Source organism: Scaptodrosophila lebanonensis, unplaced genomic scaffold (assembly GCF_003285725.1).
Source record: "Scaptodrosophila lebanonensis strain 11010-0011.00,11010-0021.00 unplaced genomic scaffold, SlebRS2 tig00000001-arrow-pilon, whole genome shotgun sequence".
Lineage (NCBI taxonomy): Eukaryota > Metazoa > Arthropoda > Insecta > Diptera > Drosophilidae > Scaptodrosophila > Scaptodrosophila lebanonensis.
The window spans coordinates 8,779,238-8,806,245 of NW_022060529.1; the positions used below are offsets into that span (position 1 = coordinate 8,779,238).

At 38.1% G+C, this 27,008-nt stretch overlaps 1 protein-coding gene across 1 annotated transcript; it reads left to right on the plus strand.

Annotated features, from left to right (window-relative positions):
• The first annotated feature begins 3,194 nt into the window (after window positions 1-3,194).
• Window positions 3,195-5,951, plus strand: LOC115626070 (V-type proton ATPase 116 kDa subunit a). The gene has a single exon (XM_030521326.1). It carries the CDS (start codon window positions 3,240-3,242, stop codon window positions 5,856-5,858), a length of 2,619 nt encoding a protein of 872 aa, XP_030377186.1. The 5' UTR covers window positions 3,195-3,239; the 3' UTR covers window positions 5,859-5,951.
• The last annotated feature ends 21,057 nt before the right edge of the window (window positions 5,952-27,008 follow it).

A 27,008-nucleotide genomic window follows, 5' to 3' on the forward strand; every position in this document is an offset into this window, starting at 1 on the left:
TTTCAACATCTTCTGCCAAAGTATTTTGTATTGTACCCTCGAAAGAGCGCAGTTAATTAAATTAGCATTTATTCTGCAGGCAAGCATTTTTTTTTAAGGGCAGGAAAAGATTCTTGAGCCAAATTTATAGCTCAATCATTTGACTATTTTGATAAAAAGGCACAAATTATTATTATTTTTTAAAAATATTTTTTGATATATTTTCATCATATTAATTTAAAGTGTTAGGAAATGTACTACATACGTAAAAAGGTCCTGAACTGATTAGATCTGATTAGGGACATATTATTATTTGCATAGATACAATAATGAAATTTATATTATTTCTAACGAGTTTTAATTGGATTGAGGCGATGTTTGTAAGAAGAGACGTATAACTTTGTCTAATAAAAAAAAACATAGTTTTTAACAAAGCTTGACTTCTCTGATATTCTATGTTTATTTAGAAATCATTTTGAATATTTACTGATATTTTCAGATATTGTCTTTATTACGTTTTACTTTCAAGATTCGAAATAGGTGTGTTTGATAGGCGGGTGCTGTGCCAAGTTAAGTTTGCTAAGTTTTCTAAGTTTTAATAAATGAATGTGAAACTAAATTGCAGCTATTGATGTACTATATCTATAGACAATGTCTCTTTTATCAATTCATATTCACTTAATGTAGCTCAAGGGTTAAATGAATGGGCAAACAGTTTTTGAGGCAAAGTCCAAAGCAGTTTCATAGTCAATTGCGCTTGACTGTAAGGGAACAATTTTGTTGTGCTTAGCTCACTGAAATCGTTGACAGACGCATTACAATTCTACCTTGGCTTACTCAACACTTGTACACAATTATAAAATGGATACAAATGTCTTTTGTTATTGCTCGCCAGCTGTGCGAGACAGTCGCCTTGAGTTCTAAATATTTTCGCTTAATGATGGGGTCGTGTTCATTTCAATTGTTTGTAAATGCAACTGCAATTGTCGCGTATTCAAAGCGATATATAAATAATAATAAAGAAGTGAAATTTTCACAACACAACACGGCTACTAGTACTTTTGCTTTCTTTCGCTGCTCAGTGCTATGGCTCATTACGCTTTCCAACTTTCAATTGGTGACTTAATTTCTTTGGCAATTTGTGCGCGGCTACGACACAACAGAGCAACAACAAAAGTGTTGCAATAAGAGTTAATGAAATCGAACGGCAACAACAACTACATCTACAGTTAGAGCCTATTGTTAGCGAGTGTCCACTCAGCGAAACAACAAAATTGTTACCAGACAATCACCCAGTAAGTCTGTTGGACAGACAGACAGACAGGCAGCCCAAGAAATTATTAAGTGCAGTTTGCTCTGCCACTTTTACTTTTATTATTATAGTTGTTGGTGCTATTTTTGTAGTTGCGGCTGCTGCTAACGAACATTTTATGGGCGCATGTGCAATCGTTTGAAGCAAAACCAAAACATCGTAGTTGGGGCCAGGGCCTGGGCCTGGGTTTAAGCCCAAGCATTATCAAACAACGATTTTCACCCGGTATTTTTCACGTTTCGTAGCTATTTTGTTTTTAGCCGTTTTCGATTTCAACTAATGAGTAAAACGCTTTTGGCACAAAACGTTCAACGGCAACAACAGCACCAATCGCATTATACGCTGCAACAGCAGCAACAAAGCGCTGCTCTCAACTAAATTACAAAACAATTTGTCTTAAACGCTGTGCTGAGTGATGTTCGATTTGCATGGGAAAATGTTAGAGTATCTTCGTTGAAAGGCACGAGAAAAGAAAACTCCAACGGCAGTAGCTGTAACAACAACTAAGGGGCTGACAGTTATATAAGTTGCAGGCAGTATGCATTAAATCGTTTAAATGAAGCATACGCCATGCTGTCAAGTTAAAATAGTACCTATGTCTATTTGCGAGTATATATATATACATATATATACATAGAAATGCATGCATGCAGGTCGCCCGCCCTCCTGTCGAGTAAATCAAATTCGTTTGTTCAAGCACTTAATTAAATGCAATAACAACAACACTAGCAAGTCGCAGAGCAAACAACTCCATTTAAAATGTTGCCAAACAAAAAGAAAAACAATAACAAAACCCACACCACGCAACCAAAGACAACAAAAATTAGAGACAAAACAAAGAACCAAAACATAAATTGCATGCCACAGTTGCGGGCTGCCTAAATACATACTACTGCTGACTGTTCCAGTCCGCCCCGTCCCCGATCCCCGTCTCACGTCCAACAACTCTTCGAGCTCACTGTACCGTGGCCATTGTTGGCACTGGCCATCCACATAGAGACATACCTAGAAGCGGACGGGCGGGGGTGCAGCTGCAACATGCAAACATTAAATTATCGCTGTTGATCTTAGCCACAGCCTGGCCGATCTCTGCCCATGTCTGGCCATGCAGCAGCTACTTGTATTAAGTGTGCACTAGAGTGCAGCTCTGTTTGCCTTTGCGTTTGCTGCATGTGATCAAGTCGAGTAAACATGCCACCACTAACAGCTAGAGAAACAACAGCAATAACTACAACCATAACAACTACGTCTGGTCCAGCAGGCAACATATCAATTAGTCGAACGCCATTTTATCTCCTTGATGGAGAAACTTAAGTATAGGAATTTAAATATCGACAGAATTACAGGAAATACAAACAATAAATATTCAGATAAGTGCAGCTACTTCTTCTTAATGAGGTTCTAAATATAAAAAATATGCCATAAAAGTGAAATAAGTATTAAATAATTATAACAGAATTATAGCATTAACGCTTGTAAATAATACAAATTAAAATAAATAATTAAATGAAGTGTTAATAGAAATCGAATATAAAAACTGTTATCGTAATTTTATTATTTAATAGGGTATAGACAGAGAAAGTATATTATGAACCAAAAATATATGTTGTAGTGTGAAAACTTTCGCCTTCTTGTGTTATTATTGACACCGAGTTGTAGTAAACAGTGGCTGCTTTTTAAACCGCATGCCTTATGAAAACGAAGGGAAAATTACAAAAAAGGCTACAACTATGTATATTCTTCATCATATAACGAGATGATATAACTCTATCATCACCCCTACTTCCATATTCGTTCATTTGCACATTTTTCCAGATTTAAAATAAATTAAGAAAATACTCTATTGTTAAGCAGGCTGTTTAAGAGTTTTCTAGTATAAGTTTCCGTATTGAAAAGCGAACATTTTGTTATACTCTAACTGCCGAAAATCAGTGAGGTTGATATAATAATGGCTTTGGCTTTTTTCCGCAGCGAACCCATGGAGCTGTGCCATTTGTTACTACACATAGATGGTGCCTTCGACTATATGATGCATTTGGGTCACCTGGGTATGGTCCAGTTCAACAATGTTTATGATGAGGACCGTATTCTGAATGGACTCTTCACTAAGCAAGTTCAACATTGTCATGAGCTGCTACGCATTGTGCAGTACCTGATGGATCAAATGGCGCAGGTGGACATTAAGGAGATATTTTATCCGGACGTGGACGTTGAAAACATAATGCGTGAGACTGATTTGCAGGACTATGATCGTCAGTTGCGTGAACTACAGACCAGTGCCCATCAAGTAATGGAGCACTACCATACGCTGGAGAAGCGAAAGTACTATTTAATAGAGTGGCGCTTTGCACTGACCAAGGCCGATCGATTTTTGGCCATGGACGGAACAAAAGGTAGTCAATTACTCTATTCTGAAAGCACCATAGGAAGATTGATAAAGGATCAGTCGGACGGCGAGCCAGGCTTGACGAATCTAAACTATTTGGTTGGCTCTATACATGCCAATAGGTACGAGGCCTTTGAACTATTGCTCTTTCGCATATTTGGTCGCAACCTGATACTGCGCCATGTCGAGCTTCCCGAGCCAGTCATTGAAGTGCATGGCAATCGTATACAGCTGGTGCGCAAGTATGTCCTCCTGATGGTTACTGCCACAATGATGTGGCGCCCAAAGCTAATGAGATGCTGCCACGCCTTCCACGTCACAATCTTTGAGTGTCCCGAAACACCAAGTGCTCGGAGACTGAAACTCGAAGAGGTTCAAAAAGATATTGACGATATAAATTTAGTCTTAGACGAATCCAATCAGCTCAGGGTGCGAGTCCTAAACTTTGCAGCGGCAGATCTATACATCTGGCGCATTAACTTGCAGAAGGCTAAAAAAATCTATGATCTGTTGAATCGGATGAGTCCCGTGGGTGGTATAGATCATCGCAAGTATCTGCAGGCGGAGTGCTTCGTGCCGGCTTCTCATGTGAACGAGGTGCGGCAGACACTGCGTAATACAGCCAAAGATCACGATGGTCTTTTTTTCCCACCTATCTTGCTTAGAAGCAGTCGCAAAATGAGGCACACACCTCCAACCTACTTTCGTTTGAACAAGTTTACGCAAGGTTTTCAGAATCTCATTGATGCATACGGCATGGCGGACTATAGAGAGATTAATCCGGCTCCATACACGATCATTACATTCCCCTTTCTGTTTGCCATTATGTTCGGAGATATGGGCCACGGTACTTTAATGGTATCCTTTGCCTGCATACTGATCCTGCGGGAGAAATCCATTGAAACGAAGCGTCGCACGACCACAGACGAAAACGAAATACTGAATCTTTTATATTCCGGTCGCTATATTGTTCTACTTATGGGTCTATTCTCCGTTTATATCGGCCTGATCTACAATGATACGATGTCGAAAGCGATCAACATCTTTGGCTCAAGCTGGAGTTGCGTCTATAATGAAACCGTCATAGCACATATGACAGGCGAGCTCGTATTCAATCCATCTAGTAGACGATTCTATTCAGGAAACCCTTACCCGATAGGCATGGATCCCATATGGAAGGCCTGCGGCGAGGACTCAATTACAACTTTCAACTCACTAAAGATGAAAATGGCCATTACATTGGGCATAGTCCAGATGATGTTTGGTCTGACACTGTCGGCCATAAACTGTGTCTTACTCAAACGCACGGCCGACTTGCTATTGATTGTTATACCTCAGTTTATATTCATGATCTGCCTGTTCTGCTACCTGGTATTTCTTGTTTTCTACAAATGGGTGACGTACGGTGGCTTGAAAAAAAAACCATACCACTCCGCCTGCGCACCCTCAGTGCTGATCACCTTTATAGACATGATGCTGATGAAAACGACTCAATTGCCCGATCCGAAGTGCCCGAAAGGCATGTTTCCGAATGAGCGACTGATCGAGTATATCTTGGTTTTTATAGCATTTGCCACTGTGCCCGTTCTTTTAGCCGGCAAGCCGATTTATTTGACAATAAAGCAACGGTCGCTAGAGAAGAAGCGAAAACGTGAACGCGATCTCACCGAACTGAGGCAGAAGGGCCGTGAGGCCATCAAAGAAATGCGCACGTCTATGCGTTACAGCATCGGATACGAAGAAAATACCCCATCACGTAAACAATCACAACAAAAGATGAAAACAGCCAAGGAAGTCGAATTCGATAAGTCTGAAATATGGATACACTCAGGCATTCACACCATCGAGAGCGTACTCGGCTCGGTATCGCACACGGCTTCCTACTTGCGTTTGTGGGCCTTGTCGCTGGCCCACGATCAGCTTTCCGATGTACTGTGGCACATGATCTTGTCCAAAGGATTACATAGTCGCATGCCCCACTACATTGGCATTCCAGTTCTCATAGTGGCCTTTCTTATCTGGGCAGTCCTTACAGTGGCCATACTCGTTATGATGGAGGGCTTGTCGGCTTTTCTGCATACGTTGCGTCTGCATTGGGTTGAGTTTCAATCAAAGTTCTTTAGTGGGTCTGGCGAAAAATTTGCACCTTTCTACTTTCCACGCTCCACCATCAGGGATTAATTTTAATCGAACTGTTGAACAACATACTTAAAATTGTTAAAGTGTTTGAAAATAAATATATGTACAAGTACAAGTTGTACAAGTCCACTGACATTGACTTCGATTCTAACTCGGTCTTGGTTGAATGAACCTTGGCGTAGTCGCCAAGATACGGATATACGTGTACATACGCATAAAAGGCTGTATGGTCTGCATGGACTTGGGTAAATAATTTACAGAGACAACCCACGCCAGTGCACATGCAAACGCGAGTCGGAGCCTGGGCTCTTAGATGAGTTGTTGTTAATGGCGCAGTAAACAGGCAATCGACTTTAAGGCAACACCACATTCCACTGCAATTAGCATTAACAGCCGTTGCCGCTGACTAACCCTAGAGCGGGCTTTGCAGACACTCTAAGGCCAGCCGTGCTGAGGCTGACGCTGAAGCTGGTGCTGGTGCTGAACTGAGGCTGGGGCTGTGACTGGGGCTACCAGGCCATAAAGCAAACCTAACTTTAAACAATTTCCATTTATTTGGTTTATGCCACTTTTTGTGCTACGTGTTTTGGCCATGGCAGCTGCACGTTGGGTGCCAATGCGGGCGGTGTTGCTTCTGTTGTTGTTGCTGTTGTTGTTGGCATTGCTGCTGCAGTTGCAACTCCTGCTTCAGCATCAGCACCAAAAAGTCATCGACCCTTTCAGTTGGCAGCTATACTTTTCTCTGTATTGTGGTTGCTCTGACTGTTGTTGTCGTTGTTTTAATGCTGCTCTTGTTGTAGTTGTTGTCGCTGTTGTTCTTGTCGTAGTTGTTTAGCTTGTTTTCTATAGCCACAAACATGCACTCACACATACTCGTACACTAGTTGACATAAATAAACAAACTTAATTACGACAGGTCCATAATTTAATTTGTTTGATATACTAAAGGCAAAAATATATTTGAAGATGACAAATTAAAAAAGAGAGTATTCTGAATGTTCATTTGTTGTGCAATTTTATTTCATTTAAGATGTGTTTAAAATTGGCTAATAATTCATTTTTTACGATGTGACCAATTTTGAAAATTTTTCAAAACTAATCCATAATTGTTAGATGCTTATATATTATCTAATTTTTCGAAAAGATGCTGAAGTGATTTTAGACATATTTTTATGTTCAAATTCTCAAAACTTTTGTATTTTTATATGTATTTCAAACTTGTTTTGGGGTAATAAATTTGTGTGAAAGTTTTATTGTGAGTAATATTTGTAAGCAGACCAAAAAGACATCTAAATCTGCAATCAAAACAGTTTAAGGCAATTATTTATAATGCAAATTAAACCCAAAACGGTAGTTTTACTTATGTATGTGATAGGGATTTAACATTAATTAAATTGACTGTCATTATTTTTGATAATCCATCTTAAATGAAGAAGAACAATTATTTAACAAATTGTTATTATTTATTATTATTCAGAGCATGTTTCTAAATTTACAGAATGACTGAAGAGTAACTCTTTTCTCAACATAATTGCAAGTATATGTTGGTAAGCTAATTGTATTAGTAGAAACAAATATTTGCGACTACAAAGCAATCCATATATTTGGGTGAATACTTATGCCATCTAGTGTAATAAATGCCTTGCTGGCGTGTGCATGTGGCTGAGTACATATATCTTCTGTTTTTGCTCTTGTCTTGCCGCTCTGTTTGCCGCTGTTATTGCTAGTGGTGGTTGTGGCGGTGGTGTTGCTTGTGCTGGAACTGTTTCCATTAACACCCACGCCACACGGCACGCCGCTGCATACTGCACGCTGCACGGGGCGAGTCTTGACATAAATTATGAACACTCGATGACGCATGCAGGCCGCTGAGATCGTGCTAAGTAGACTTGTTTATGCATAAATAACTTTCGTTAGCGCTCGAGCACATGCTGCAATTGACAGGCGGCTGGTTGACTTTATTAGATTTTAGCCGCAAGACAAAAGTAACTGATGTCATGCCCCGTGCCCCATGGCTCACTCCCCATACCCCATGTCCATGCACAATTTCAAGAACAAGCCGCCCAAAAGCAGGTTTGAGGCACGCAATTGCCGGCCAAACTGGCCTGTGGTACGTTAAATACATACATACATATGTACATATACTTACATAAGTACTCGTATATATTCTGGCAGCACGCGCCATTGTTGGGCGCATAAACCTTTGAACAGTTCGTTGCCTAAGTCTTTTGTTTATATTTGGTAGTTCTAATGCGGCAGCAAGCCAAAACGCATGACATGTGTGTGCCCGCAATGGCAGCTGCTTAGCGCATTTATGGCCAACAATTGCATAAACTTGGTAACGCTTCGACACGCCACACGCCAAACCGCCAGCCGCCAACCACCAACCACCAGCTAGTATGTACAGCACAATGCGTCCCTAGTCGCCCTGCTATATGACCATATTCAGCAAACTTGGCTCACAATCGTTGCCATTTGCTGCACTGCAAGAAAAGCATTTTTTAGTGGGCAAGGTCAATTTTGTAGCTGACGTTGGTCGCTTAGGGAAAATCAATTTCAAACTAAAACGTCGCATTTCAAGGAGTCATCGTCATTGATGCTATTTTTTTTATTGTCATCGTCAGCGTCATTGCATCACGTCACGTCTTCAGTCTCAAAGCACTGCTGGGTCATCAATTTTTTGAGTGCATTGCGCCAACCTTAAAGGGCAGTTGCTGTTGTTGTAACTTCGGTTGTTGTTGCTGCTGTTGCTTCTATGTTGCCGTTGTCATTGTTGCCACGTTTTTCAGTTCGTTCGTTCGTTCGTTCATTCGTTCGCTTGCTTGTTGTTGTTCTTGTTGTTGTAGTTGGGCAGTCAGCACAAAAAGATAGCCAGCTAGCTGAGTGCAGGTCTGCTTTTGGGCTTTAGATGCCTGGCATAACAAAAAAGGTGTTAAATTCAACTCATGGTAGTCAGGCAGGCACTCAGGCGGCAGGCAGAAGCTCTGGCTCTCCAAAAGCCAAACGATGTCAATGCACGCTAAAGAATTTCTGCCACAGCAGAAGGACATTTCATCTACATGGCGGCGTGGCCACTCCGAAGCACCTCAAGTGTTTGTAGTACTTCACGAAAACAAAAATATTGTTTGGTTTGCCGTAGCAGCTGCTGCCAGTCCGCATCAACAAAAACATTTAAATGAAGTCAACAACTGTGGGTTTTTTGTATAAACAGCAGCAAAAACAACAACATCAATTATAATAACAATAACAGCAACAGCAACAGCCAAAGCCGACGAGCATGCATATTAAAACATCAAGTTGATGAAAACATTTGCTCAACGAATTAAAATTAAAAAGCAGACATCGTAAAGCATTTAAAATTGTCATAAATAACTGTAAACCATGCCATTAAGGCAATTAATTAACTTGCTACACATAAGACCGCGCTTTGGGTGCAAAGTGGAAAAATGCCATTTAATTCGCAACAAATTGTGCATTGTTTTTGTTGTTTCTCTCTCGCTTTAGATCATTTTTTGCCCGCTCCATTTAAGCTCAAAACATAACCAAAACGCCATGCAAAAAAAAAGAAACAACAACTAACTAAGCAGCTGCCATGGCATTGGCATTTAGAGCAGATCTGTTTGCTACTGCCATTGTTGTTATTGCTGCGTTCAAGCTTTTTGTTTTCCCTCTTTCCCATTTTAATTAAATTTCTGAAAGCATTTTAGTTTTGCACTTATTTGCAAAAGATTCTTAACGCAACCGGAAGCTAACAATTAGCAATTAGACAGCGCGGCTAATTCTAAGCTTCTGTTGATATGGGCTCGACTTGAACTATCCCGGAGGTCGCTCAAGCTTTCACCATGAGACCAGTACAGCTGAACGACTGTAAAATACTCTATAGTCGTTGATAATGATGTGTTTAATAAGTTCAGTTAAAAGTAAAATTAATTTTTTAGTCTATGTTGCAAAAATCTACTCGAACTGAGTTGTAAATCGACGATTTCACATAACAAACATAAACGGGTCTCGATGCCCGATTAATGCAACTGGAACCTTGGCCAACAGGGTGCATCAAAATCAATAAAAAAAAAAGGAAACATGTAACGTTTAAATTTAATTTGCGCGATGGCGTTCTGCTATTTATAAGCATAGTTACAATATTTCGAAGCAAAACTAAAGCACATGTACTTGTATATAACTTTAAACAAACATTCTACCTTGTCTTTTAACCTCACGCTATTCTCAAAAATTGGAATATAAAGTTCAAATCATTATTGGAGCTCTGTTGTGAATTTGCAACGCATGTATCCAATGCCATGTAAACAATGTATTCCTCCTCCGGGAGATAGTCTACAAGCTGTAACACATATTTTCACAAAATTTCAGTCAAAAACAAATAGCTTGCTTTAGAAACGTAACATACTCCTACTCAATTCCACAATACGAAAGACAATATTTTTAAGATATACGGAATTTTAAATATTTTTGTAACCGGTTATCCGCAAGAGATGTGTATGGCCAAAAAGTGAAATTTTCATTCAAGAACCATTTTTGGCATTTAGCAGCTCATTAGCACAATGCAGAAAAAAGGGGGAAAAATCAAAATAAATACAGGCACGGGCACATAAAATTAATAAATTATTGCCAAATGGGCACACAAAAGAAGAAAGTGAAATGTGCGAGTAGAAGAAAGGCGCTGGCAAAATTTCAATAAATCGTTCAACAAAAGTTCACACTAATAGCATAAATTGTTTATGGCACAAAACAAAACGTTCAGCGGCAAATGTGTAAAACAAAGGCCCTTTTTACATTTTTCACATGCGTTGTGTGCCGGCAAGAGTTTGTTGCTCAAGTCTTTTGTTTTGTCCGCACGCCTTGCACGCATGCATAAAGGCCCATACACATATAGGCCAATTACAGCACGACTTTTGGCAAATTGCTGTCTTGAATGTTACTGCCGTTGTTGACAACTGCCAGCTGTGACACATTTGCGAACGTTTCGGCACACTGATACCAATTTATGTCACAAAACAGCAATAAATTTCATTGGATACCGTTAAGTAAACGCAATGCACGAATTGGGCCCAATAATGAGGCCGGCACACAGGCAGAAAGTTCCAGCTTATGAAATATTCATGTCGCTTGTACTTGTACTCGCACTGCCACTCACTCACATTTGTATCCGATCTGCTAGCCATTTGAGTCATCGCAGCAGCAGCTGTCCAGAAGTTAAACTCAAAAATAAACAGACGTGATTTTATTTTGTCATCACACTCTTTTGTGTCTGCTATCGAGCAGTAGTTTTTATCAGTAACTGGCAGCATTACTTCGACATTAAAAAACAAACCGACAAACATAAAAGCCGGCAGTTCACACCAACGAACTTTAAGCCAATATTAACAGCCAAACAAACATAACAGCTGACTGGCTGACTGGTCGAGTGCAAACAATTCAAGCAACCAAGTGAAAAATTAACTGAAAATATTCACGCTTACTGTATTGTACTCGTATGTGTATGTATGTATGTAATTATATGTATGTGTGTATGAATGTATATGCATATGTAAGTGGCGTGCTGTGGTTGTCGTGGCCCGACTTTTCTACTACAGCTGCTGTTGCCCGCATGTTTCTCTTCGTATTTGCATGAACATACAATAAATACACTGCGCTCTTCTACAACACTATGCAACAAAAGCTAAAAACTCTATTCTGCCCTAGATCCGTTCGGTTTAAGCAATTGAGTTTACACTAATTGCCAAACTATGAGAGACCTGATTTAATTTGTGTAGAAGTTTTTAATATTTGCAGTTTTTTAATCTATTTCTTTAAAAATCTGCTTAATTTCGACAGACTAAGAAGCAATTTCTATGTCTGAAATAGCTAACTAAAACAAATTTTACTGCCTGTTGGGCTTCAATCAAAATACATTAAATATGAGTATTGTTAATCTTAGATGCCCACACAAATTTTTACGCTCCCCTAGATCACCATAAAATGTATTTTAAATGATTTAACTTTCATCAACGTAATGTAAATAATGGAACTCGTAATTAAACAAGGACCTATACATATTTTTGGCATACAAATTAATCTGAGCATATGAAATTTAAAAACATTTTCTGGCCCCCTACTTCTAATTGACAAACTTTAAATACTTTGTACTTCATAACTAAGAAATCTCTCATTCGCCGACAATTTCGAATATTCTGAACTACTATTTGAAGCGTTAAGAGTCATAAGCTTTTACAATTTTGTTTAATAATGTCATCTCCAAATTCAGATTAGTAGATTTTTCCTGAAATTCAGCAATGCGTTATTTCTACATTTCTTACTCTGCAGACAAATATATTTTGTTGTTTAGTGTACTGTGTGAGTGTGCTCCAGTTGCTGTACGAATCAAAATATCACGAAGCCTCGTTGAAAACCGCAGCAATACAAATATGTACCGTTAGCTTTGTTTTAAAGTTGTGCTTTTATTGTTTTTTACGCGTATACGCGAAATAGCAGCAACCAAACACAGAAAAAAGCAGAAAATAAAGTTCAAAACAATTCGAAAAACTGAACTGAAATGCAAACAAAACACGCTCTCTTGGCGGCTAGTGGCGCTGAAGGCGGCATTGACCAGCCAAGTGCGTTTGTTTGGTCAATGGATGTTGGCCGTTGGTACAGATAGTTTTTGTTAATGTGCCACAATTAACAAGAGTGCGAGTAACCCTCTTGCTATGCAGTACTTATCAGCACTTATGGCTGTGGGGTGGGGTGGGGATGTGGTGCAGGTGCAGGTGGTGCTGCGAGCATTTCGACCTTCGCCAACAGGCACTGAAATGCACTTCAACAAAGCATTTAACAAAAACTCAGAGCCAGTTGGTGCGAACACTCAAACACGAATTTAGTTGGCAGTTGATGGACGGGCTGCATGGCAATAACAATGGCATGCAATCACAGCAGCAGCAGCAGCAGCAGCAACAACAACAACAACAGAAATTGGTGTCAAAGCGCCAAAAGCTACTGAACTTACGCAAAGCACGCGAAATTGTTGGCCTATAAAGGCACTAGGGAAAAATAAAATTCAAAATATTCTGGGTTTTTTCTTACGAGAATAAATGGCCGTTTGGCATTAGTTTTTAACAACAAATTGGTAATAAATTAAATCTTCTTAGCAGACAACTAATTTCACTCCAAAAAGCGGTGCCCACACGCAGCAGTCGCAGCAAATAAAACTTTCTAAAAAGGCCAAAAATTTCGCCAAAACATGAACACAAAAACAACAAATAAATAAATAAAAAATGTAAACAGCGTAGCCAGCATCCACGACTGTCTGCTCCAAAAGCGCATCATTTGCAACCGTTTGCTGCTGTTTTGGCAATTGTCGCGAGCCCCCAACGAGAACTTAACGCGCTGCTTCTGCCCACACGATCCCATAAGTTAGCGGAGTCGGGCACGGATGCTAAGCTTAAATCAGCGCGCAATCGTCGGATTCACATCAGATGCTGCGCAATAAATCTGAGAGCGTGGGCCGTCTAACATGCTCGTACATCAGCGTGCGAGCGGCTAGGCACGTCGCGTGGCCAAATGAACAACAACATCTACCACTCCTCACTTGCTTAACCACTAACCACTTGGCCATCTCTCCCTAATGCGTCACGATCCAGGGTGACCAACTTATTTACAGCCCTATGCCACACTCAAGACTAATCTGTCCAAATGAATTAAATAAATAAATTAAATAGGTCTATCAAGCGACACTGTTAATCTGCGTAGATTTTGTGTTTGTTTTTTTTTACTGATATATGTATAGCAAAGTATTTAATGAGAATTTGGAGTATCTGGATTTATAAACTTACTAATAATTGGAAAAAGTATATATTCCAAGCAGGAAATTAAATACAGAAAGTAATAAGAACAAAATAAAGAAACATAACTCCAAATAAAGTTGCAAAATTCAATCAATAGAGGATCTCCTAAAATAAAGGCTCTTCTCTTGAATGCTTGTAAAAAACAAAGTCATAATAGTTTTTTAATATAATTTATCATTATGAAAAGTTCATATTCACGATTTAGTAAGCTAGCAAGCAGATGATAAAATGAAAAGAAAAGTTTCATTTTCATTTCAATAATTGAAGAAATATAACATTTTTAAAAAAAAACTTTTTTAAATGTAATTCGTAACATTTCTTCAAGAGAAAAATCCTTAAATCTTCTTAATCTTCTTCTTAAGTCTTCTACTAAAAATTATAAGGTATATAGTAAAAATGATAAATTTGTATTAAATAAAAAGCGGATAAGAAGAAGCTAAAGAGATTTCGCTTTCTCTGTTGTTTCATCTGCTGATTAAAATCTATAATTCAGCGTAATATTTCATCTATTGTTGGTCACCCCAATCATATGGCAAATGTGTCAATTTTTTAGTTCTCATCAAGCAAACACAAATTTTGAATTGCTACCAATAAATATGCTAATGCCAACTTATGACTCAACTAAAAGTCATTGGCTTTGCGTACTTATAGTGCCATAAAATTGGCCAACGAGCTGGCTGCCAAGTTCTTGTGCCACTTCGTCTTTTGATTTGGACTTTCGAGCTCTACACATGCCTGCCACTGCTCTCTCTAATGGCCGTGCTAATGGCTCAAGATAGCCATAAAGCAGTGAGTGTGTATATACATTTTTTATAATTTGTTTATTCACACAGAATTGGGCCTCATTAACATATACGCCAACATAAATATGTCAAATGCCGTTAAGTCGTACGCTTAGCACTTGCCCGTTGGAATACGCACGCCCCATACTCAGACTTGGACAATTGTGGGCCAACGCATGATATTGAAGTAAGAATTAAGATGGCACGCAATTTCTGATTCAAATTAAAATGTTGACAAATTGTTAAAACTTTGAAAAGTGGAACTTACCTAGACAGCAACAATTCAGCACGCAATGGAATGGAGCGCAAGCTGAAATGTACAAAATAAACAAGTAAATACGGGGAATTTTTAAACAAATTGTTGCAAAATAAGTGAGCAAAAGTAAATGAAATATTATGTATGAGGTATGTATGGAGTATAAACTCGTAGTATGTTTGAAAGTTACGACTTCGACTGTGACTAAGCGGACTAAGTCGGCAGAAATGAGAATTCAAGAAACCACGGCAGCAACTTCAACACACATGCTGCGACTCGCTTGTTAACTCATCCAAAAAGTAAGCCACATTCTTCAAAAAGCATTTGAAAAATACACAAGACTACAAATTGTGTTCGAATAAAAACACGTTAAGCGCGTGTAGAGCAGGCAGCCGCCTTAGCCAAAAGCTTGACGGCCAACAGCAGATTGGAGAGGTGCGGAGCGGAGCGGTGAGGTCGTCGTGCAAATGCAAAACAACTTTGAAGACGAGAAATCTGGCTACTGTAATTTGTCTGCCCACCATAGACACAGACACGCGCACCGGAGGCCAACGACAACAACAACAAAAACAACAACAACAACTGCTCTCCATCTCCATTGCCTGCCAGTTGCAATTGTCCGACATGGTCGACACAGTCTGTGGCAGCGTCTGTAACTGCATTGCAATTGCTGCTGCTGCTGCTCCACTTTTGAGTGTGTCGCTGTCTAGTTTCCTGCTGCTGCTGTTGGCCATGGCTTGGCGCAGTCTCTAACCGTCCGACAGTCTCTACTACTGCCTGCCTTTGTCGCTGAGGTCAATTTTTATGTTGCAGCCATTTTTCATAGACACCATACAAATAAAAAAAAAAAAACTACCATTGTTACGTTAGTTTTATTTTTACCAAAATGTTTGTTGTCTTGCTGTTGTTGCACATTTTTCATGTTGCCAGGAGCACTTAAAGTTGCTTGAGTATGGTGTGTCTAGGGCTTGGCTGCCATACGTTTTTATACCCTATACCTGAAGGGTGATGTTCAATCTGTTTTACCATTTGAAGTAGAAACTAAGGTTACAGATACAAGGCCTAGCATGTAGACTGATATCGTCTTAACGGGGAAATACGTCGAATTACTGAGTTAACAACAATTGTTGTTACGGGCCCAAATGTGGTTGGTTGGCTCAGCATTTTGATAACCCACTCCAACTAAAATATTCTTTCTCTCCGGTATCCAAAGCAGGGAAATCTTGATGTGTGCCAAACACTTATCCAATATTTTTATAGAGTAATATTTGTACGTAAACAAAAAGAATTATGATTACCGGGCACAAAAATCGGACTTATGTGTCCTACACATAATTCATCCTGGTCCCACCGATAACCAGACCTGTATTCAGCCACAATAATAGTGCTTTAAAATTAAAAGTCAATGAGAATATTTGATACACTAGCGACACAGATACATTTCCCTTATGGCATCAATTGTTTATAAAACTTTCAGGATATGGATAGGGGAAAAGTCATTATTTACAAGGATATCATAACAACGTTCATTGACTTCTTTATATTTTTATAGTACCTCACCATATTTTAAAGTTTCGTAGAAATCGGTACACATATATACTCGTATTTATAGAAATGGAGGCTTTTGTAGTGTATAGAACATTTTCCAATTTATTTTCTAGGTCATTTGTTCACTTCTGTTGTGGTTAAATGTGGGCAGGGAACTTTTCAACTTTGCTGTCACACTTCAGTACAACTGTTTGACACTTGAATTGTAATTAGTTTTGTGGTCCAGTACTTGAAGAATGTTCATGTTCATTGCATTTAGCAAATTAACAGGCTTGAGTACTTTAAATCAATACTCGTATAAAATAATATTGAATCCATACGAGTACACAAGCAAACGAAACTTAGTTTGCCAAGCGACCTTGAACTGTTGCAACAATAATGTTATGGGGCTCCTAAAACTTTTCTTTACCGGCAAATTGTATAATAAATAACCAATCGAATTGTTGCAGCTCCAGGCACTTTCGAGTGCTGCTGTCTGGCAACTAATCAAGGCAAATCAAAATGAAATTATAGACAATGGCAATAATAAGTAATGCATTTTGCATGTGGCATGCAACATTTTGCCGCAGCGTGAGCCAAAGACATGCACGTCAACGCAATTTGTAAGACGGAGCGCCATTGTACGAGGTTAACAGCATAAACAGGCACAGGCATAGATAGCTCCATACATATACGACTTTACTATATGTGTATGCATCTGTGTGTATGTATGTGTGTGTGTGTGTTTGTAAAAAGTGAAAATTCTTTTGCTTTCGAACGGAATGCAAAGTGAAATACTTTTACCTGACGGCCTGCAAACGAAATCCAATTTTCTGCATGTGTGTGTTCGTGTGTTTACAAAATGAAGTGCATATGTTTCCATGTTCTCACAACATCGACACACAAACACACACACAAACACACACACATACACATATGTAGACACTCGTGCACAATTTCATGGGTTTTCATAAATTTTGTGCACTTGCTGTGCTGCTGTTGCTGTTTCTCTTGTTGTTGTTGTTGTTGTTTTTGTTGTTATTATTATTTCTGCCATTATTTTTGTTAGATTACAAACTGTGCCGTCGACATGTGCCACTTTTGCAGTTGAAAGTAAAATGAAACAACGACAACAATGCAAAAGGCACACACACTCACACAGAGTTAGAAAATAAATGTAAAATGCAAATGTAAAACAACTAGAACATACAACACTAACAGCAACAAGAACAGCAAACTGTTGCAGCTGCTAGTTGCAGCAAAAAGAATCGCCACATGCTTTTTGAAACGAATATACAGTTGATAGCCAGGTCTAAAATTAGAAATCACAGACAGTTCCAATTAAGGCAGAGATACATGATACAAATAAATAAATTAAGTACAACTCTCCAGTTTTCGTTTCCCTCTAAATCTGTTAAACAGAAAAGCAAAAGGTGAAAAAACACTTTTTATTTCATCGAGATTCTGATGATGCCTTTATGAACCTATTAAATGGATTCTGTCACGCCTGTTCAGCCTTATACACTGATTTGGCATTTAGACTATCTTGTATACTCTTTGGGTTCAGAAATAACCTTCAAAAAAATAACATTACTGGAGTTTCTTCAAAATTAATTAAGATACAGACTACTAACTATATTTAGTGTATAAATAAATTGCCTAAATTAAGTAAAATGAAAAAATGAAAATTTCATCTAGCATATGAAAATAGTTCGTGGATTTGTTTCGCTGTATAAGCTGATATATCCATTTGACTATTTACCATGTTTGTGTTTGCGAATGAAACATGCTTTTGACAATAGTATTCCAAAATACGAAAATACGAACCCACTGTTTAATATGAAATTTACGAGTATTTCATGAATTTGAATTTAAAATAAATGTTCGTTCGTTCTATTTCCATGCTTGTTAGATTATAAATTTTGTCAACCACAATATTATTATTTAGAAATATCCATTAGTGATTTAACAAGTTTTTTTTACTCTTACTTTTCCAGCTCCCCTTAAAATAGATTATATCATTCAATATATAATCTTTTTTATAAACTTTATTATTTGCAGGCAACTTAAAATTACGTTGAATATGGTTCTTATTTCTTTTTTTATACCTATACATATATACATGTATTATGTATAATTCATTAAAAGCACTCAAATTGTACAAGGCAACTTCCATTCTCCAATTATTTTATTAATATTACACGACTGTGTGCTATTTTAAAAGTTGATTTCAAAGTTTTAAAGTCGCAAGTAACTATTTAGAGCTCAGCTTGTTGTCTGTCTACATTTTATATTTAGTCTATTAGAGATGCATCTGATGGACAGGCCCCTAGAAGCAGCGATGCCTTGGCCCAAAAACTTAAAATAGGGCATTGCTAGGGTCATAAAGATAGCGAAGGCAGCTGCCACAGCCAATGGCTAGAAGATTGCGGGCCTTGATCTAATTAAATGCTGGTCCTACACAACTATACGGGAAATTTAACTTTATGTGCCATTAAAGCTCAACAAAGTGTATGAGCGTGTGTGGCCCCCTTCTGGCTCGCACTCAAAAGTTTTATGCATTAAAATATGAAAAATTGTTGCTACTTTTAAGCTGGACGGCAAAGTTCATCAAAACAGCATAACTGCACTTTTCCAACAAAGCAAATTGAGCCAACCAAGATATATACGTAGATATAGAGAGAGTTAGCCTTGGCACCCACAGTAGAACGAACAATTGAAGTTGAGCGGTAAATATGCGATGCCAGCGGCCAAGTAAAGCCACTTGCATTCTGTTGTGTTACAACAATGCATATGACAAACTTTTGTCAATTTATTATAAACTTTTTCCGTTTCAAGTTAACCTGATTCCCATGAGATGAGTGCAGCAGCAACAGCCACAGCAAAGCAATACTAGCAACAACTACTACAACAAGAATACTCCTAGAACGCGAACAGAATGGCAATGGCAATTGCAACACACTGGTCAGCTACAGTAGCAGCTAAAAGTACCATATCTATATTGGTATTGGTTTTAATATTACTCTGCATTTCTATCTGACCGCCAATATTTAGGACTTTATTTTAAGAAGAAGAACTCTATTTTCAAAAACATAACATTTAGCAACGTTATATCCAACTAACTAGAAATATTATTAATACTAGTTAGGATTATTTTTTTAGAATAATACTAAACTAACTAAGCTAACTAATACTAACTAGTATTTGATATGCAAACAAGGCGTATATTTTCTAGGCAGCTAAAAGAAATTGTACAAACATAGAAGAAGAAGATACTTTTAAAGAATATGTTCTATAACAATATGGATACGATGGTATGAAGTATGCAGAGCTAATAAATTTATAATTTAATTTAATTTCCTCAAATACACCTATTTTTGAAAGAGAATAGTACAGAAGTATCGGACGTTCAATAGCTAATTTTAGTTTAATTTATTTTCTATGCTGTTACTATTTTTTAATAATGGAGATATAGTATTAATGTATCGGGCGACTTGAATGTTTTTGAATCTGAAATACAATTTGGTTAAAATTATATACTTTTTGGGACCAAAAATCAGTTTTGCGAGTAGATATTATTAATGCATTTCTGTCAGTTCAAAACAAATTATATTGAGTTCCGCAGCTAGATATTTTTCTTTAACCCGGAAGCAGTGAAAATACTTTTGTCTTCTGATGTATGTATCGTGCATACTATCGAGAAGACCGAAGAGGCCCGTCATCATACAAACAACTTTCGTTGTTGTCGTTTATGAAACGAGCATATAAATTTATGATAACAACGCAAAGCAACGGCAGCAGGAGCAGTAGCAGCAACAACAACAACAGCAAGACAAAAGCCTAAATAATGTGCATCTAGCACTGAACCCGACGCTGGCCAGTGATTGCGCATCTCACAGATACGTATGTATGTACATGTGTCTTTGTGTACATCCGTGTTGTTGGCAAGCAGTGGCGTGGCATGGCTTGACGGTGGCCCACAACGACAATTGCACCAATTCCATGAGCTGAAATGTTCGTTTGGCGTAGTTGGCCACAGTTGGCGGCAGTTATGAATTATGTCAAATGGCATAATTGCCAACTTGTGGTTGTTACTCAGACCACTCAAATCTTTGTTGCTGTGGCTGTAGCTGTGGCTGTGGCCAGTGTTGTTGTCGTCGTCATCATCGTGCTGATGGTCATCGCAGGTTTTTGGTTTTGGGTGCGAGCGTAAAGCAGGAAGCAATAAATTCTATGCATTGCACTCTCAATACAATTTGTATCTGATAGATGGCTGGATAGATCGATCGATCGCAGGAAACGCGCACAGCTGTTCAGCAGTTAGATTTTGTTGAACGGCTGCAAGTGGCTAATGAACGATTGTGGCACGCTTCCTCCTCCTGTCCGAGTTTAAGGCTGCGTGGCAGTTTAATTAAATTTGTTGCTTTTTTTGCTTTCCTTTCCTTGCTGCTTAACGGTACCATCTAAATTGTTTGCAATTTGTTTGGCATGTCGAAACCATAAATTTGCATTCATCGCTTACAGTTAGGCCACTTAGTTTCTCACGCACACACGCAACCAGCTTGGCCGTATGTTATGCTTGTACTTGTATCTGATATTTTGCTTTACTTTCGCCGGCTCTGAAGCGACGCCAACGCACTTGCAAAGCATTTGTAGTCTAATTATCAAGCAGCAATTAAAAAGAAAGAAAAAATCAACGATGCCTGTCTTGGCCAACAATTCACACTCACTTTTATGAGCCATCGTATTTGCGTGTGACACTCGTTTAGATACTCGTACACATGTGTACTTGTATCTATATCTGCATGTCTCGTTGCCTGCTGTGTGCGCGCGTTACTTTTACAAGTTAAGCAAATTACGCACTCGTAGGGCGGTCGCAAGCCATAGATCTGCTAAATGCATGTAACATATGCCGCCGCACTAAACTTGAAAATGCGCAAGTGAAAAGTGAAAAGTCATTAAAAAGTGAACAAGCCGGCGTAGCGAGCCATTGAGTCGCGCCAAGAAAAGGGAAAACGTACATACTATAGTTAGGCCTTAAAGACAGAAGCGGAGGCAGCAGCGCGTACAACACTGTGGAAATATGAGTGGCAGAGTCACACGACTTTTCCCCCATGAGCGCAAAACTTTTCTGTGCCACATTGGAAATCATTGGCAGCTTGCCTGAACGACTCCAAGCATTTTCATTGCCCGCGCGACCTGTCTGCCAACCAACCTTATGTTTATCAGCTGCCCCAACTTGTTCTACTTCATGTACAAATTTTACAGTGCATTATCGCCTTAATGAATTAATTAATTAATAATTTATTTTAAATCCCACATATATTTAAACGCTGCCGAATCGATATACGTAATTTGTGAAAAATTAAGTATACGATACGTAGTCCTTAATGCTGCAACTTACAGTTATTTCTACATTTATTTCCTATTTATTTTCTAATATTTTCATCATCGCCTTCATCGGCTATAACTTCAATTCAGACTATTTATGTATAGTATGTTCACAAACACTAATTCCACGTTTTTAAAATCAAACTTATTCTTTACCATATTTAAACTCAACCGGGCTTAGTTTTTCAGTTTCTCAGCTTACACTACACCTGTCTTACATCGTTAAAGTCAACTAAACTTCCAAGCAAAATTCTTAAGAATGTTCTACTAATTTTATTAATGAACCAAAGATTCCAGTTGGTGAGCTGAAATTTCTATTTCGAGCGTATAGAAAATTAAATCACTTGAACTTTTTCAATATGACTTCCATTTTCGGTAACTTGAAATATATTCCGCGCTCTTTCCATTCATTAAGGAAAGGCTCTACTGTTTCAACACATCTCTGTAGATATTGGGGCAGCTTCAGCACACCACAAAGGCAGCGGGTGGTGCTTGGTGGAGGAGCAGTTAGCAACGAACAGCGGCAACCAAACCTCATATAAGTATAGTGAGAGCTGCCATATTGTTTCGAACTCTCACATACAGGCACATGCAGAGATGTGCCCACAAAACACACACACACACACAATCCACATACAACTAAGTGTGTGTGTGAGAGAGCTTCTATGGGTGCATTTCAAATTGAGGTTATTAGTAACAAGGCCATAGCTTGCGCGCAATGCACGGGGGAGGGGGCAGGTTAGTTGGTCGAATATAAAGTTTGCGGAAAGCAAAAACCTTTTTGCATCAGTTCCAGTGTGTTTGTGTGTGGAGACTGTTTTTTGTTGCTTTTTAGATTTTTCAATGATAATTTATGTCTAATATTTGAATACAATTGCAGCAGCTGCCGCCTGCCATGAGCTCGAATGCACGTTTGTTTATGTGTATATTTGTCTGTCGTATTCATATTTTCCCTGGCCAAAAACAAAACAATGCCAGGGCATGCTCTACGGCTCTATGCAGTGTGCATTGAGTGTGTAAATGATGCCGTTGTCAGACAAAAAACACAGAGTCGGAAACTCACAGTAATTCATAAGTCTAAAAGCGCATTGATGCTAACATAGCATACGTACATACATACATCTGTATATATTTATATGTATGTATATATATAGTAAGTATGTACATATAGTATATGTATGTATACGAGTGCTTTTGGGAGTGTCATTGCAAAAAGCGCCATAAAATATTTACGAGGTACAATTGAAGCGCAGTTGGTTGGAGCATATGCTGTGGCATGCCACCTATACCTATGGCTGGCCACATTTATATACATACGAGTATAGCGTACATACATATCCACATATATTTATTTAATGGCATAGCATATTTTTGTGCGCTGCTGCCACTTTGCGCAATTAATTGGCCAGGCCAAGGCTTATGGCAGCTTAGGGCCCACAATAACACACAACTTAATTAAATGCAAAAAGTTAAAGTAATGAAAAATGAATGCTCTGAGAAATGTCACAGCTGGTGCCAAGAGCAACAGAAATACACGCACTTGGTCCATAAATACTATATTCGGTATCTAACAGCCATGACGCAACATTTCTGACATCACAATGCCGATCATGTTTTTAAAGCTTTTATAGATAAATTCCTTCACACACAATGCAAGAATTTCTGTTTATAATTCACACAAAAGAACTGCCCAAGCATCAGCATATGAATGACAATCAAAGCTTATAATTAAGGTAAATTAGCAGCTTGCGAACACAGAGAACAAAAACAAAAAGAATACCAACAATAACAACAATAATTAAAATTTATGCACAAAAGACAACCACAGCAGAAACATATATATACTTGTATACACACATTTGTATGTACCTATTTACACATAAATTTCGTATTAAAAATAAACAATCAAATTTTAATTTGCATGCCGAGAGTTTTATGGGCAAGAACTTATGTTGAAAACCATTTCTGTATTCAGGAACCGAATCTCGAAAACTCTATGCATTAAAGTTACTTGGAAATATATTTAATATAAAACTACAAAACGCAATTGCGAAAAGTGTGTACTAATTGTAGAATAAAAACTTATACATTTTAACACCATTGCGATAGAGAAAAACATAAATTTTCAATTGCTATAGAATTGTCAATTTCAAAAGACAGGCTTCAAAGATGTAATGAATATGACCTGAACAAACTAATTAAATTACTTTTCTAACGTATATAAAAAATACATAATACTGCTTCATATTTGTTTAAATTCAAAACAAATCAAAAACACATTTATTTTTTAGCAGACATTAATCAAATTGAATTGAATTGCTGAGGATTATTGTTGACTAGAAACTTGCTAGGCCTCTTCATAGCAACTTCCACCATTAATAAATCTGTTTTTTATGAAAAATTCATTAATCTTCCAGACATTAAATAAAGAACACATAATATATCAACAAGTTTTACAATTGGGCTTCTATTAATTTAACATTTGAATGCAATGCTGAAAACAGCTAGATTCTTCAATATAAGTCAGCACATTTATAAATACCGTTCAGAGCACGAATAGCAATGCAAAGTTGAAATGCTTCCATTTGGGAAGTGTACAATGAAATGTTGAAATAAAAGCACACGAAAAATAAATAAATTATTTCAAAAGAACTTTATGCACGGACACGCCCATCAAAGTGGGACACACAGAGCAAAAAGCAATACATTTGAATTTGGCCTTCAAGAGCTGAGGCAAAACAAGATGCTCGCGCAACCCTTTTCTGCGACCATAATTAAAATTATTACGAAATTGACGTCAGGAATTTTTTGTTGCTTCATGCGCTTTGCGCTTTTGGGCTTTTTGGTGCGCTTTGGTTTTCAGTTTTCAGTTTTGAGTCGTTTTGGTTTTGGTTTCAATTAAATGCTATCAAATGAAAAATAATAAGCACTGCGTGGACACGAGCAGTGAGCAACATTTAATTACGAGTACAGAACGCAGACGGCAACCTCGAGATGGGCAACGACGAGACGATTGCAATAAATTTGTGCAGCGCTTTGTTTTTGGACGGTTGTTGCAAGCACCTTGAGGCAAATTTTGAAGAGCAAAGAACCGAGAACATTCGGCCAAATTGCCACTTTGTTGCCCATTGCTGACGGCGCCTTTTGTTTATTAAAAGTGCGCTCGAAAAGTTACACGCTTATCCGCCTTGTTTTATGCGCTCTGCATGAATAAATATTTTTAGCTTACATTCATTTAATTTATATACAAGATGGCAGCAATGTTAGCATTCTCTTCCCCTGTCTGCAACTTATTACCAACAAAATTTGTAGCCCTGGCCGCAACTGCATTGCCCTTTTACTTTTCCTTTTGTTTCTTTGGTCTGAAACCTCCTTTCAAAACCAAACCAAAGCAAGTACAGAAATACATATATATGTACAAAAACATGAAACCCTCCTTTTCTCGCGTTGAACTCCAAAAAGTAACGCAAAAATGAAACAACTTTGTTGCCGCTCCGTTGCGCTTTTAAGCTGCAAAGTGTTGTGCGGCATGCTTTTGCTTTTGCTTTTTTAGCTTAAATTTATTTCACTTTTTATTCAACAGCGCAGCGTTTGTGCAGCTCTTCCCCTGGCTGGTGCCCACCTCAGTCTGTGTAATTACTTCGGCTGTTGCCTTTTTCGTTGTCAAGTCTGCCAGCACAGAAAGAACCAGCAGCATCGCAAGAATTTACCATTTATATTAAGGCGCAAATCTTATGGTCATGTAAATTCATTAACACCCGTCAGGCGATCCACGAGAGCTCAGACCACAGCAGCCGCATGATTGCATGCCGCATAACTGCAAAAACCGCTGCCACCGGTGGACACATTAAAACTTAATTTTATTTTAATTAAAACTCAAACGCATTGACAACGGCAACAAGGACAACGACGACGTTGTCGACAGCATACTGACAACATGCGAGAATGGCCCACAGAGCAGTTCATTGTACCCTAGAGTCCAGCGCTGCCCACTTTGAAAATGTAATGAGTTAAAAAGCCAAAGCGTGCACAATGAATGCTCAAGTAGCGTGCCAAACAAAGTGTCCTGCTCGGCAATTGTTTTGTGTGTTTTACGAGTGTTTAGCTTCTGTGTGTGCGTGTGGAAGGGTGTGTTCGAATGTGTGTGGTAGCTAGAGATGGGCAATGGCATGACCTGCAAATGAATAAAAGAGGGGCACGCACGAATAAATACAAAACAAACAAAGAACTCAACAAATTAAATCTGTCCCCATTATTTGATTTATCAATAGTCTTGCACCTTTATCTCACACCTTCCTAGCACTTCCAACGCCTTTTAAATTAACCTTTTAAGGAAACTTAAAACTTTTCGTTGCAAAAAAATTCCACAGTATGAAGAACATGAGCTTGCCGTTGAAAAAAAATTCTCTATTTCAATTCATTTCCAAATTTAATTTACATACATCCCTTCATTCAATTCTATGTAATTTATTCAATTTAATTCGGTGTATATGTATTAGCCGCTCTGTTCACGGCAATCCTTTTGTATCTTTTTGTACCCTTAGTAGCCCTTTTCTAAAAATATATTTAATAAACAAGCAACTCCATATTAAATTGAAAATAAATAAAATGTAATTTAAAAAAAAAACGATTAGAACGGTTGCTGCAGCAACATAACTTAAAAAGACCAATTCAAATATTTCAATTGCATTTTTTTATTCATTTTTTTTATTGTGGCTTTCTCTTGACAGCCCACTAATGAACACTGAAATCTACATAGAATAGTAAAATAATCAAATCAAGCTGGCAAATAATTAAAATTCAAATTTGTTAAAGTAAAATAAATTTAATTTGTTATATACAGAAAGGATGTAGAACTGAAGTTTATGGCATACTTTTCAAATGAAAGAACTCGAAAAGAAAATGATTTTTCTATTTTATAAGCATTTCAATATTTAATTAAGTTATGTTTGCAAAAACTATTGATGTAGCAATTTTTTTCATAACTTTATAAATAAAAGTGGGCTTGCAAATGCGTTCTTGATTTCCATCTCTAGCGGGCATCCACTCATCAAGAAAGTTAGTCCTACGCAGTAACTTAATGCAAAATATAAACTGCGCTTACTTCCATTCTCTCCAGCACCCTTTCGCTATCTCTCTCACTCGTTACCCCTCTTGGGGACTCACCTTCCTATAGCTCTATTCTGCTCTCTCTCTCTCTCGCGTTGGCTCAATATTGCAGTCATAAACGGACTAACAACACAGTCATAACTCGTACACGGCGCGTATGCGTAATATAATTAAATGACTTGCAATTGCTGTTGTATTTTTATTTGTGTCCCTCGTATTTGATTAATTTTTGTGTGTGCGACTTTTAATGGGGAGCCCTGCTAATGTGGTGGAGTTGGTGGTGACGTTA